General features: G+C 34.6%; 1 protein-coding gene across 5 annotated transcripts in view; it reads right to left on the reverse strand.

Moving 5' to 3' along the window:
• mapkbp1 (mitogen-activated protein kinase binding protein 1) overlaps positions 1–16,159 on the reverse strand; it is a 52,721-nt gene that overhangs the window by 31,923 nt on the left and 4,639 nt on the right. For all 5 annotated transcript variants that reach the window (XM_048190934.1, XM_048190933.1, XM_048190935.1 and 2 more), the window contains exon 3: positions 872–934. In XM_048190934.1, the coding sequence (XP_048046891.1) occupies positions 872–934 (63 nt within the window). The remainder of the gene's footprint in view (positions 1–871; positions 935–16,159) is intronic.

A 16,159-nucleotide genomic window follows, 5' to 3' on the forward strand; every position in this document is an offset into this window, starting at 1 on the left:
TTCAGAGGCTTCCTCTCTGTCTGTTCACCTATTGCTTATTATATGTCTGAGAAGCCCGACCAGCCAGACACTACAACATTTGCTCAACCATGAGCAAAGAGTTTGAGACAAGACTATCTGTTCGGTTGTTGTGTTCATTATTTTACGATGAAATCAAAATGGACAACTGCCATTTTTATGGAATATTGCAGTATTTATTATAAATTATTTATCAATGCACATCATTATTGTTTTCATAATCTTTAATCAAAATAACTTCTTATTGCAGCGACACCTCTTCTCTTCTCTGATGACATGTTTAATGTTGCGAGGGCGGGGCAACCTGTCGCTCACATGAGATCGGCCAATGGCAAACCACAACCATCCAATCAATTCTCCATGGACAAAATCAAGTCCTTCCCTAAATTTTTTCTTGTCCGAGATGCCATTTCACATGGATATTCATCACGATAGGAAAAGAAAAGACTATTGCAACTTCCATTTCACGCTGTTCACACAGAACACGTTTTTCCATTCCACTGCACTTTTCCATTGTTTTTGTTTTTCAACATAAACAGGCGCTAGACAGACGTCTTTAACCATTGCGCTCATGTCTTTTGCGGCATCTTGCGCATTACGCGACATTCTAAAAAATGTGATGCTCAAGCTAAAAGAAGATCAACAAAAAAAAATCTAGACCTTTTTTTCTTTCATTCTACTGACCTGCATCTTGCTGTTTTTCTGTTCTGTGTGAACCAGCCCTTTAAGCACTTTACTATACTTTGATAGACATCGCCGGAATGAATGTGCTAGTACACTAGAGGAGCTAATGAACCATAGAAGGTGACATTTATCCATGTTGTTTTTGGTTACAGAAGTATGAAAGTCTCACCTGGAGCTATTGAGGATATGATGTTGTTTGTTTTTCTTAGGGTTCAGTAGCACCACCACACACCTATAAAACAACACAAAGAAAGAGTCAAATAGTCATTAAATTACACTTTCTAATCCAAAACAATATACTTAACATTTTACAGTGGTGATTGACATGCATTTGAGTCTTACTCAATGACAACCTTTGGGTTAGCAGCTCAGATCTTTGACCACTAACCCAGAAGCATTTTCACTACATATATCAGAGTAGTGTTTTCTACTACCTAAATTCAGAACAAGAAAAAACCTGCATGAGTGCACAAATCAGACTAATTTAAATGATTTTACAAGCCAAAGTGTAACAATCCTAGCATCATATCCGTCTTTTAACTCAGTCAGAGCAGTTACCATGATAGTACCATGGTATTCTTAGAAGTACCTTGGAGTTCTATGTATTGTAAATATCATGGTTTATGTTTCTGTTAAACATTCAGTAGGAGTATTATATGTATCAATGCTCCAAGGTATTACCATCTGATATGTAAGTGTACTATGGTACTTAGTACAGTATTTAATGTGCTTTTTGGGGTTTTGTGTTGGTTGTTGAGCTAGTCCTGTTTGTTTTTCTTCTCCCAAATACAGGAACAATCCTTTTCAAAGAATAAAAAACAAACACAAGCCTTTTGCAAACTTTTAAATAGGAGTACAGTAGAGTTGGTCCTATAAAGACTGTCTGAGACAATGCCAGGTGGGGGAAATGACCTGCTGTATTGCAGACAGAAAAGGAAGGCATTGAGACAAACAGAACACAAAGGAAATACGTCAATGACCACTGCAAAATCCTTAATATTTGGGGAATAGAACACTTTTATGAAGTATATGCTAGCCCTTTGCAGGTCTGTAGTACAGAATAACAAGTAAAAAACTGCAAAGACACACATTTTCTCATAAATAAATAACTAAATAAATAAAATGCTGAAGTCCCTATACTGAAGGTAAAATGCTGATACAGAGACATTAAGTGCTTAAACCAGTTTTCATAAAAATAAAAACACCTGCCACGCATTTCCACGAGACAACCTCCTTCAGATACACTAATTGCAATAAAAAAAAGAAAAATAATAATAAATTATATAAAATGTAACAATGTCAGATTATAATATATAAGTTGTATTAGGTCTGGGTAAAAATATTGATTTCTCAATTTAATCGATTCTCATTTTTACGAACCGATACTGATTTAACATCCTCTCTTCCGCTTTAATACCAGTTACAGCGTGAAATAAACATGAATAAACATCTGAAGGTATGTTAAAAGATACAGTACAACTTACCAAAATCCAGCTTGTAAACAATGTCACGTAAAGTCACATTTACCTCAGAAAAACATATTCAGTGACCATAAACTCATTAGTCAGCTAGAAAAATGAACTCTAGAAAGCAGCATTCTGATAAATATATGCACTGTTAGATATTCATTATATTATATTATATTATATTACAATATTTTATATATTTTTAATGTTCTTCAATATTTAATGCATGTTTGAATAAATCAGTTATGACAGCCACGATTTAAATGTTTATATTTCAAAAAAACGAATTGGAGTAGAAATATGATTATGTAATTCTTAACTTTATTTATTCTAAAAAAAAATCATTGAGTGTAATTTAAGCGTTTGTATATAAATAAGTTAATTTAACCTTTAATATTATTATAGTAGTGACTCCCTGACTCCCATGTGTAGTTTACAGCATTAGTTGAGAGATTTTTTCCTCTAGAAAATTTGCCATGTACTGTATATGATATACTACATCCAAAATAATCGATATTGAATCGAAATCGGAATCGAATTGCAAGCATGTGAATGGAAATCGAATTGTGAAAATTGTGTCAATACCCAGCCCTAATTTTTATATAGCATACATAAATAATTATATATACATTTATTAAATCTTCATATTTTTTATATATATTAGAATTTATACTTACAATGCAGGTTACACACACATTTTTAAGGCTCATGACATTAAACAAGACAGATATTCAAGTGTTTTATTTGAGATACTTAGTAGAACGTAAACAGGATATCCTAAATCACACCTATATTCCGCTTTGTTTTGTCAAAAGTCAAAGTCATATCACAGGGGTTCTTACCAACAGAAATTCCACTTGAATTTCATTATTTTACATTCTTTAACTTTGTTGCCATCAAGAATTTCAGATTCTCCGCTAAACGTCAGCTGACAGTTTCACATGTTGCTCAGGAAGTGGGGGATTCTTAGACAGAATAAACTAATGTGCAAAGCGCTCCAGGCTTTACATCCTTTACATCAAACGTCTGCTGTGGCGAAACTACATCTTTGGAGTAAAGGTCTCTTCCCTGGCTGAGGTCCAGCTCTATAGGTCAATTTAAAAACCACACACACACACACACACAGATCCAAATGCACTGCTAGAGCCTTTCTTTTGATGTCAGTAGCAGAGATGAGCGAGACAAAGCCACACAAGCACTCAGTCTCCCTCGACCACAAGAAGAGCTGCGTTTGGAATCCGTCAAGTCAAAGCCTCCCTGTCGTCCAGCTCTGTGCTTTACGAGAACGTCTAAGAAGAGAGGGACAGAACAGATGAGCTCATGCTTCAATAGCACATTACTCATGTCTCCATAAACCACTGATGCCAGAAGCAGGCAAAAGAGAGAAGGAGCGGACCTTCATTGTTGGCAAGTAATACCATTAATGGATCTCCTACACTATATATAAGCTAAACTGCTGATGGGATTGACAGGGCTCGGATCAATGACTATGCAAGCCTGTTGTAAGAGTCTACGGCTCATCCCATTACAAAGATAAGCTGATATGAATCAGTGCACAATCAGCAAATATGCCTGACCTTGTATTTACACATCATGTGACCACACACACACCATTCACTCATGAACCACACTCAGACCTTTTATTGACCTCAATATTGGCTAAAGTTTTCCAAAACAGCTTTCTGGGAAACATAATTGTTTAGAAAATACCAGGTTGCTGTAAAGAGCACTTCAAAAGGAAGTGCTTTAACAGCATTACTTTTTATTAATCACGTTTAATGGTCTGTTTCTATATACAGTTATACATTTTTTAATTGTATAAATTAGCATGAGTACATGTTTTTAAACACTATATTTTTACAAAATTTCTTAATCTTTTTTAATGGATGGAAAGTCTGAACTATTTTGAGGTACTAGTTTGCTGCACGCTATGAATTATTGTGTTATATTGAGGTCAATTTTATATTTAGCTGCCATAAATGCCACTTCTTCCAAGACTCTTTTCAACAGGGCGAGCAGGATGGTGTTTTTCCACAACACTTGTATTGGAAAACAAGGTTACACTAAGTCGAGCCAGCAAATGAACCTTAACAAGAGAACATCAAATTTAATCTGCTAACACACCACCAAGGCACTGATTTGTGCCTAATAAGTCTTGCGACATGATTCTGTTTTCAGAAATAAACCACAAAAGCACCCAAAGCACAGCCTGTTTTTACAGATATCAGAAGGGAAACTCTAAAAATAATTCAGTGCTTATGTTATGAGATGATGTAGGATAAACATCATTGTTTGAGTTGGTATAAAGAAAGCTTGTATTGAACCGACAGTGTTATTTTGTATTATTTATATACTATTACAGTATTTATTAATATTTTGAATTGATTTATTTTTAAATTTTCATTTTAGTTTAAGTAGTTTTATGTGCTTTTGTCATTTTTTATATATTATTTTAAAATATTTTTATTTAGTTTTAATTTATTTTTCATTTCTGTTTTAATTTTAGTCATTTTTTTGAAAATAGGCTCATTTTCCAACTCCCCTAGAGTTAAACAGTTGAGTTTTACCGTTTTCGAATCCATTCAGCCGATCTCTGGGTCTGGCGGTACCACTTTTAGCATAGCTTAGCATAGTTCATTGAATCTGATTAGACCGTTAGCATCTCGCTCAAAAATGACCAAAGAGTTTCAATATTTTTCCTATTTAAAACTTGACTCTTCTGTAGTTACATCGTGTAATAAGACCGACTGAAAATAAAAAAGTTGCGATTTTTTTGGCCGATATGGCTAGGAACTATACTATAGCGTGCCTTGCAACCATGGAGACATTTGTGAGAGGCGTTGCATAATATCATTGAGCCTGCTGCATCGATGGTACGGCAGCAAAGTTCCTTGATTATTACGCCGGAATGAGAGTACAGTTCCTAGCCATATCGGCCTAGAAAATCGCAACTTTTTATTTTCAGTCGGTCTTAGTACACGATGTAACTACAGAAGAGTCAAGTTTTAAATAGGAAAAATATTGAAACTCTTTGGTCATTTTTGAGCGAGATGCTAACGGTCTAATCAGATTCAATGAACTATGCTAAGCTATGCTAAAAGTGGTACCGCCAGACCCGGAGATCGGCTGAATGGATTCGAAAACGGTAAAACTCAACTGTTTAACTCTAGGGGAGTTGGAAAATTAGCTATTTTCAAAAAAAAGTGGAATGTTCCTTTAAGGCAACATTTATACATTTATTTTATAAACATTTAGAAAGTTTTTCACACTTATATTTTATTTTAAATTCAGCTTTATTTCAACTTTATTTCAGCTTTATATCAATGACCACCTAGTTTAGTTTTAGTTAAAATAAAAACATTAATCCATTGTTCACTCAGTCAAAACTGGTTAAATCTGTACTTTAACCAGAAAACAATCACAATCAATCGATCTTTGAAAGGACATTTTACTCAGTGAGCATCTAGATACATTTTCACCACCAGAATCAACAACTGAAACGAAAACAATATTTGTGTGCCAATTTTTTTTTTTTTTTTTTAATTGTAATGAGAGCTGCATGTTCCCTCTGGCACACATTTCAACACAGACTCTCCTCCAGATCTCCTCCCGAGAGCCTGCATAGGGAAAATCATTGCAGGGCTGAACTAGGATAATAATGCAGTTTCTATCCGGTGAGCAAAGCTAGAGGAGAAATGAGGGCAGAATGCCCAAACTCTCGGTTATCTACTCAAATGTGACAAAGATTCACCACACAGAGCCAATGAGAAGATTCATGTTACTCTATACACAACATGTTCATGTCTCACCACACTATTTACAGTAGATCCATCACTGCACAGTTGATGGATAGAGCTAAACTGAAATTTCTACAGAATGTGAATGTCATTGTATTATTTCAAACATAAAAACTTGACAAACTTCATGAGAACAGCTCTGCAATGAGGAAGTTTACTTGAACCATGAGATAAACAAGCAATCCTCATGCCTCTTACGTGTGCATGTATTGGCTGTTGTGGCACTTGGAAGGGCCCACATGTGCCATCGTGTGCTCTGTGCAGCCCGGAAAAGGCTGATCCAGCTCATTATCTCACCTAGCAGGGAATCAAATAAGCCAAGTCGAGTGTAGCAGTGCATGAATTGAACAAATGATTACACACTCCACTGATGTTAGGCTACCAACCCTCTATAATGCAGTTCTCCATATCATACCTAATCATGATAGAGCAACTTAACATTTTGGTAGCACCGTGTTAATCAATAAAGAGCAAACTACACATGAATATCCAAAATAATTAGATAATATTCAAAGCTTGCTGTTAAGTACTTTAAAACACTGCAATAGAGCAACAACTTATAAAGTAGATGTTTTTAAAGTGGTACTTTCTTAGGCAAAACTCACCATTACTTGGGTATGGTGCAACACTTGGGAGTGTTGCAATGCATTTTTCTAGGCGTTCTGTGTGTTTATTAGTGTGCTGCTAGGCTGTTGCTACAGTGTTTTGGGTGGTTTCTAGGGTGTTGCTTACTGGTCCAAGTTAAAAGTTCCAATTTCTATTGTATTCTGGGGCCAGATTCACAAAAATCTTCTTAAGAAGTTACAACATTTTCAAGAATTTCAACAATTCTAAGAAGTTCACAAGGATGTTCCTAAGTAAAATTCTTAAATTTCTCATATTTTCTAAAGAACACGCATTCTCATTTTTTTTTTTCTTAATTAGAAATTTAAAGGCTTTAGTGTTATCTGATTGGTGGTTCTTGCCGAACTCATGCACACCACTAGTAATATTAGTTTGTATTCTTTGTAGTGTTATGTGGGAATGCTTAATATTTGAAAACAACAACAACAACAACAACTTAAGTTCAAAGTTTTAACTAAATTGTCATATACAATATGCTAGTGCAAGTATATAACAATCAGCACAAACTTTGACCTGTGGAGGGCAGTAATACACTTAGCAGCATCTACACTGCTGTAATTCTAATAGAGAAGAAGAAGAAGAAGAAGAGAGCTAGTTCAAGATGAGCATTTATGGTTAAAATGTATATTTTTTTTCGGGGTTTTTTTTCGAAAATGACAGATCGTTTTGCTAGATAAGACCCTTATTCCTCGTCTGGTATCGTTTAAAGCCCTTTGAAGCTGCACTGAAACTGTAATTTTGACCTTCAACCGTTTGGGGCCAACTGAAGTCCACTATAAGGAGAATATTCCTGGAATGTTTTCATAAAAAAAACCTTCATTACTTTTCGACTGAAGAAAGAAAGACATCTTGGATGACATGGGGGTGAGTAAATTATCAGGAAATTTTTATTTGAAAGTGGACTAATCCTTTAACTCCTTAAGTTAGAATATAAGAACACAGCATGTAAGAAGGATTTTATTCTTAAGAATTTATTGTAAAAACTGGCCCATATATATATATATATATATATATATATATATATATATATATATATATATATATATATATATATATATATATATATATATATATGACAGGTTACAATATATATATATGACAGGTTACAATATATATATATGACAGGTTACAATATATATATATGACAGGTTACAGTACGTGAGGTTTTTAACAAACTCCTAAACGTAAAGAAGAGCAAGCATTACTAACTAGCATTTCAGTTAAAAGACATGTTCAACAGGTTCTAGTGTGCTGATTAAATATCTGAGTCAGCATTACTATGAACAGCATCAAGTCTGATTGGTGGAAAAAACAGCAAAAGACTGTCAACTCATTCAAGCTGTAGTATGGCAGAGGTTAAAGATAAACAGATCTTAAACAGCTTGTGTTATGATCTCTCAGGTTTCACAACTGTTCTGCATGTAGACATTTTTGTGTACGTCTCTCTCTGTGTACATGTGTATGCATGTGTCTTTGTGAGGACTGGTTTGAGTTTTAGACCATAGGAGTTAAGACAAAGAGAGTAAAGCGAGGACATTTTGGCCTTTCTGAGACCCCTTTAAAGGCCTGTTTGAGGGTCAAGGCTTGGTTTTAAGTATATTTTTATAATTAGGTTAAGGGTAGGTTTAGGATAAGGGTTTGGGTTTGACACTTAGTTGTGATGGGTAGGGTTAGGGTAAGGAGCTACAGATTGCAATGCGTCAATGAATGTCCTCACAAAGTGTGTGTTTGTGTGTGTGTGTGCACATATGTGTGTGTACAAGCGTTCAAGACGAGGCAGATCAAATGTTGTGGCCAGTACATAAGGACAGTTGTAGTCTTGCTCCATCTGGTGAGTGGGATAAAACAGAGACAGGTGGTGAGGCACACACACAACATCACTCCCTATCATAATCAAAGACTTCCAGGAGTATTGCTTTCCAAGACCGAGCCCAGCCATAAGTCTGGCTATTAGCAGGACCTCCCCATTGATCCAGGGCTGTTCACTCCTCAGCTCCAGACAGATGGTGACCAAGATGCCCTAATCCTGTGCGTCTGGGCGCAGCAGTCAGCACGCTTTCAGATGGCAGAGGATTATTCACTGTAGGGATGACCTGGTACTATGCTGTGCTTAGGCAACCTTCCTACTTATCTGTTCTGTGCCACCATCGTCACCAACCGGAATTGCAATATTAAGGATAAATAAAACGAACAAATACTGAAATACTTGCAAACAAAAAAAGTTGCATAAATTTCAGTTATATATATATATATATATATATATATATATATATATATATATATATATATATATATATATATATATATATATATATATATATATATAGCCTATGTAGTATAATACATTTTACATACATATAAAATAAAATATATATAGCCATGGCCAAAAGTGATGTCTGGCCTAGAAAACATATTCACCCTTCAAAAATGTGTTATATATAATTTATTGGTAACGCAATGAAAACATGACAAATTGTGTGGACCTCATTTTTGGACAGGAATTATGAATATTTTTTATAGTAACACTTTATATATATATAGTATAGTATAGTATAGTATAGTATAGTATAGTATAGTATAGTATAGTATAGTATAGTAACTCACATATATATTATATATACTGTCAAACCAAAAATTATTCAGACATTTTTTTATATTTTTGGTTTATTTTTACTAGTGGATGCAGGACATTTATGTAAGTGAGAATAGCAAATAAAGTAAACTGTGACATATTATACCCAAAAATTCTTCATACAGTGGACTACCAGTAAAAAAAGATAAAAATTTGGGACCAAAAATTATTCAGACTCTTTGACCTGACCATTTTGCTTAAGTGTTATCTGACATAATTAAGATAATTTTTTTCTGACACAGTTTAGATCTGTGTTTAGATCACAGTTTAGATATTTTAATATTATATTATATATATATATATATATATATATATATATATATATATATATATATATATATATATATATATATATATATATATATAAATGTGTGTATGTGTAATAAATAAATAAATAATAATAATAAAAAAAAAATATATATATATATATATATATATATATATATATATTATATATATATATATATATAAATAAATGTGTGTATGTGTAATAAATAAATAATAATAATAAAAAAAAAAAAATATATTTTTTTTTTGTTTTTTTTTATTATTATTATTTATTTATTTATTACACATACACACATTTTTTTTAAAGTGAAACATTCCTTTATGTTTGCTGTGGTACACTTTTACATCAAATATTGCTTCTTTATGTTGTGTTTAATTTGTAAAAAATAGCCTTCCATAAATAGTCGTTAAAGTGACCATGATCTGTATACGTCACTAACAACCTTGTGGAAGAGACGGGTAGTAAAGGGATTCCACTGTTTGCTTTCGTATAGACTGGTCCTGCAAATAGCATTCCCTTTCCGCAGTGACCTTCAAGGGAGTTAAATTGATGGCTAGAGAGAATGCATTGACTCTATGTGTGTGTGTATGTTGCATATTATGCTTGTACTTTTATGCAAAATATTATGTTCTCTAATGACTTACAGCAGTACGCAAAGAAAATGTGACATAAATTCAGTTCAAATGAATGAATTCAGTTCTCATCTGTACACAAGCAGCCAACAGGGTGTACAACACAACAATGATTTTCAACTATTGTCCACAAAGGCTTTTTCAAGTACATGACAGCAGACTCAGAGTAAAAATGATACTTTTAATCTATCCAAACATGATCTCCAGCATGAGTGGTTTCTACTTGTTTTGTATTCCCGCGGGTGTCTTTAGATTGCGGCTCTCCTCTCGGAGCGCGAGATGTCATTAGAGAGTGTGTGTGTGGAGCAGGAGAGCCTCACGACCGCTGAATACTGCAATGCAGCAGAGAGAAAGACCACACATACCACAGCAATGCTGCTAAACTTACCTCTATTCCTACAACCTTCCTTTATTTTTTCACTCCCCCCATGTCACTCTTTCCTGCTTCCCTTACATCCGTCATTCTCTTTTCTTTCATTTCTCCTCATTGCATTGCTCTGTTCAGCTCTACTGACCCACTTTACCGCAGCGCACAAGGGCGAGAGACTGTGACACACATTTTCATGCATCTATGATTAACACAGAAGGCCGTTTATTCATTACGCTCATATCTATTCTACAGTGACCGCCGCATTACACCAGAACTCATTTATCATTCAAACACTCAAATACAGTTCGCTCATGTTCCTACATGAAGAAATAGATACATTAGCACAGGGTGCCCTATTATTAATAAATGATCTTGCAGATTTGCAATAAATTGTTCTGTTTACTTCAGTACGTGTGTTCCATACATAAACATGATTCTAATCTCATTTGTTTTTGGTTGTGCCTGTGATTACACAGTATTGAAAGCTAAACTGAGAGACTCAATGCATGCTAAAACACAACAGGTGCAACCATAGCTTCCTCTGGATCTCCAAGAAAAATGTTGAGAAATGAAAAAGACGTGTCAGTTAGCTTGCATTGTCTCTTTCTGGTTTTTCCTGTTTTTTTCTGGCTTTGTGACTTTGAAGACTCCATCCTGAAGCACACAAACTATTCACTCACCCCTCAGAATAACACTGACATTATACTGTTCAACAATTCCTAATAAGGAGTTTTACAGTATTTCACCTCAAGACAAAGAGTAAAAACATTGTAAGAATCATGACAATGTTTAAATAGGCTCATGGAATGATTCCATGTGTGTCTTTCTCCCCACAAAGATAGTAATACCAGTACTTTTTGACCTTGTGGGGACATTTTTTGGTCCCCACGATGAAAGCAGCTTATAAATCATGCTACATTTTTTCCTTTTTTCTTTTTTAATGTAAAAACGCAGAACGTTTTCTGTGAGGGTTGTGATTAGGGGTAGTGTTAAGGCCCCGATATACTTCAAACAAAGTTCTTTTTCGTTCTTAGGGGTAAAACAAAGTTCGAAATGTGTGAGCTGCGATATACTGTAATCGAACATCTGACGCCGCCCACACTGCTGAGAGCGACGTTTAGATGAATATGTAAATATGTGCCGTGCACTTTCTTCTCAGTAACAAAATAAACACAACAAAATGAGAAAACAGCAAGCATTTTTTATAGAAAGCATAAGAAAAGCGTCTGAATATAACAACATGGGCATGTTAGCACGAGCTCTGCAAATTAGCACTTTATTCAACAGAATTCGTTTATTCGCTTAAAATTAAGCAGCTTTAGAGTATCAAACAAATTACAACTTCGTTTTGTACTATAAAGCGGCTATCCAGTGTGTTCATGTTTTCACCCGCGGAGATCTTACCTCAACGAACTCAAACACTCGAAATGAGTCAAAGAAGCGTTCCACGTGAGTGAAGGCGGAGCCTCGGTGCACACCTCCTATTACGTTATCGTCACTGACCAATGGTAGTACGAAGGTGTTTTGCAGCTAGAGCGAACTTTTCCTGCAAGTTCGCTTTGGCAAACCGTTTCGAACTTCCAAAAAGAACAGAAAACGAACATCATTTTAGGCCTGATTTTGTTCGAAATTACATCACATCAGTTCGTTCTTCGATTTCGTTTGAAGTATATCGGGGACTTTAGGGTTAGGATATAAAATACACAGTTTTGTACAGTATAAAAATCATTATGTCTATGGAAAGTCTCCACAAAACATGAAAACCCAACACGTGTGTGTGGTCTTGTTAAACCCTACATTATGAGGACAAAATGTTCCCACAAAGATGGCAATATCCAAAATCCTTGTCCTTGTGGGGACATTTTCTGGTCCCCATGAGGAAAAAAGCTTATAAATCATACTAAGTGATGTTTTTTGAAAATGTAAAAACGCATAAAGTTTTCTGTTATGGGTATGATTTAGGGGTTGGGTTATGGTTAGGGGATACAATATACAGTTTGAACAGCATAAAAATCAGCAAGTTTCTAACATTAGATAAAAAAAATAAAATCAGCACATTACCAGTGTGAATTTTCCGAGATCAAACCGAAATCATTCAGGTAGAACCAGAGTGTCCTAAACTAGTCCTCGCACAAATGTGCTCATCTAGGTAAAATTAATGAAAACAGAACAGCTCCCTGCAGAAAGCTTCATCTTTAATTAATTTAAGTTACAGTCCAGATGGAGTTAAATGCTCTTTAGACCTGAAATTACATTCAGATTTCACCATCGGGTTGGTTCCTTTTTATTTACAGGAGCTACATATAAATGTATGTGCACATGCACTCGATTAAACTGCAGCACCATAAAACTCAACCTCAGATAACCTCACATTTGTTTACAGCATCGGCACAGTCTTCAAACAATAAAAACGCATTTCATTCCCATCTTAGAAAACTGGCTTGGTTTCTAATATACATGTGGGGTCTGTCTATCTGTGACAGCTGCATAAGTCTGCGCTAATTTTCCAACCTATAGCAAGCCAAGACATCTGCACCAAATGCTCGCTTGGCTCAATCAAACTGCTGACCTAGCATAGGGTGGAGTTTGTTATGGGAGCTGTGTTAGCCTTAAAAATAAGAAGAGAACTTCTACTTTCCTACTGCAGTCAATTGATTGCAGATAGTAGTACAGTTTGTTCAATATGTTATACTGTCTTAAGGTTATAGCCAGGTCATGTTTAATTTTTCATAACCCATGTTTTTTTTAAACAGGTCATTGACGAATAAGGTTTTTAAAAGTGTAAAAAACATAATGGATATAATTAATTTTGAAGTTTTATTCAGTGTTAACAATGCGATTATGTGGTTTTTATAATCAATTAACACTGCTTTTGTCATTTTTTACAAGATGGACAAAATTTGTCACCAAAAAAGTCATTCGGTTTAACCAAAATTTGGTTTTACCGAATGACACTTTTGGTTATACTGAATTATGATATTTTTTCAAACAATGCTAACAGGCTGATATCTAGATAACTAGCTAGTTAGCTTGCTAGCTAGCAAATAAAAATACAATCAAACCTTTTATATTTAGTACAAGTTTTTAAAATATTACAACATTTTCCATGTTTTATAGTGGTTGTACCGAATGACCTGATGTTTCGGGACATGTGTATGAGCAAGTGAAAACATGAATTTTTCAAATAGTTAAAAGAAAGTTTGTTACTTTGCTTCACCTTTGCAGGTGTCTGAATGATGCCACATCCTTGTCACATGATTTTGACTGCATGACTCGCTCCAAAATGGTCCCTTTATATTGGTTACTCCGAATTACATCAACGAAATTCATTTTTCCGGACATTCTTTCAAAAACAAAGCCACAACTTCTACACAATTTTAATACCATGTTGATATATGATGTTATAAAATCATGCCATTTATTTCATTTTAAGATATTTTAATCACAACTGAAATGGCTGTATTGGCCTATGTTCGGTTAAACCGAATGACCCTTCAAAATCTGTAAAATACCTTTATATGTAGCAAAAAATAATTAAAAACCTTTTGGATTCAATAAAAGAGATCTAGTTGTACCTTACATATTTTGGATGTCATCTCTTTGTTTATTATTATTATTAAGGCCTTTGGACAAAAAAAAAAAAAAAGACCCGTCACATCATTGATGAATTGTATTTTCAATGTTTCATCAGCTGAATGATCAACACCCAGAGATAAAACAATACGACATACTGAATGAATTATACTTCTATCCCTGACAGCCTTGTGAATGAGGCGATGGAAATGTGGTTATGGATATTGAAGATGCATAGCAACAATTTTACCTTGATTCTAGGATTGGCCACCAAATAAACTCTAGAGGCAAAATATGAAATCAAAATGAACAGTATAAATGCATGTTCCTGGTCCTGGGCCCACTAAGACATTTTATGAAGCAAATTTAAACATCATTTCACAACGGTCTATGACGTAAAAGAAAATAATTGATTGTGGCCTTCCAGCTACTAAGAGAATCAATCAAAATTGCCAAACACACTCAGAAATATTGGTATTATAGCTATATGCTACCGTTCAAAATGCTGGAATCTAAGATTTTGTTCAAATTATTCTAATATGATGATTTGGTACTCAGGAAACATTTCTAATTATTATCAATGCTGAAAACAGTTGTACTACATAATAGTTTTGTGGAAACCTTCATATCCGTTTTCCATGAGTCTAAAATAAAAAGTTCGAAAGAACAGCATTTACTTGAAATATAAATCTTTTGTGACAATATAAATGTTTTTACTGTCATCTTTTATTACTTTTGATTTTAATTTCTTTCAAAATAAAAATCTTAACTATAGTGTATACTTATACAGTATATTGATTACTTAATTTCCAAACTTTTCCTCCCCATTAGGAGGAAGACATGTTATGGCAACAGAGAATTAGGAATTTAGTTCAGAGCACTAGAGCTTAACAAGTTAATCAGATTACAAGCACCATGTGATAGGAAGAGGAAGGTTTTTCTCCTTTATATACATAGACAGCATTGCTAAAGTAACACTGACTATAGCTTGGTTGAGTAAAGCTTTGGAACTAGGAAAGCTCAATTATGGCAAAAAACATAATCATGAATTATGTTTGGTCAATATTATTTGAAACAATGTTTGGTGGGCGATATGATAAAAGTTTCGATTATCTTGTTTTCATAATTGTAGGAAGCCAAAAATCGAAAATCAATTACAATTAATCTCACAGCCCTATTTGGACCTGTAAACTATTCTATTTTAATATCAGTTTTATCAGATAGTCTTGATAATGTGTTCTGCCTTTGATGACCTCACAAAAAATACTCTGGAACTGTAAAGTGATTGTATCAAAAGGTAATGGCACTCTTATTCCATGAAACTGTATAAGCCTTATTCATACAACATGGCATTAACATGGTATTTCAAACAATACTGGGGTATTGCTATGGGAAAAAAAATGTCTTTGTGAGTGGAATAATGCCGGTGTGTTTTGCGATAAATCACAAAGCCAGGTGCACATTTCCAGAAAAAAAATCTGCCAAAGGAATTTTTATTTTTGGCCACTGCCCTAATTCAATCCATTTGGAAGGCAAAAAATATCCAAAAATGAAGCTACATTTGTGATTTGGAGAGAGAACTCAGCACCTACAGGATGTTTTGAGAGCTGAATTGTTTCTGTAAAATGCTAGACTAGCCCTCAGTAGATTATAGGCCGTATCTGAAGCACACACTCAAAATCTTCTTTCAGATTCAGAACTTCCTGTTTGTAACCACACCTAATTTCCCTCAGAGAACACTCATTTGTTATCAGACTGTTATCTCTTCCCTGTAGTCTCTTGTTCGCCAACAGGAAATTCCTCCATTAGTCTTCCTGAACGAAGATATTCACATCGAGATCGAGTCAACTAGATCATCCATTGTGAAGGCCTCACCAACACGACAGCCAGTAGCTCAGTTCCTCAACAAACCGTCCATACCGGCGTGATGAATACGATCCTCAACTGGATGGAACTGAAATAAATACTCAGACTTATGATAGCAACCTGATTTGTAACAAAGCACTGTTCGCCAGAGGAGAACTGGCCCCCCGACTAAGCCTGGTTTCTCCCAAGGTTTTTTTCTCCATTTTAA

Source organism: Megalobrama amblycephala, linkage group LG5, assembly GCF_018812025.1.
Source record: "Megalobrama amblycephala isolate DHTTF-2021 linkage group LG5, ASM1881202v1, whole genome shotgun sequence".
Classification (NCBI taxonomy): Eukaryota; Metazoa; Chordata; class Actinopteri; order Cypriniformes; family Xenocyprididae; genus Megalobrama; species Megalobrama amblycephala.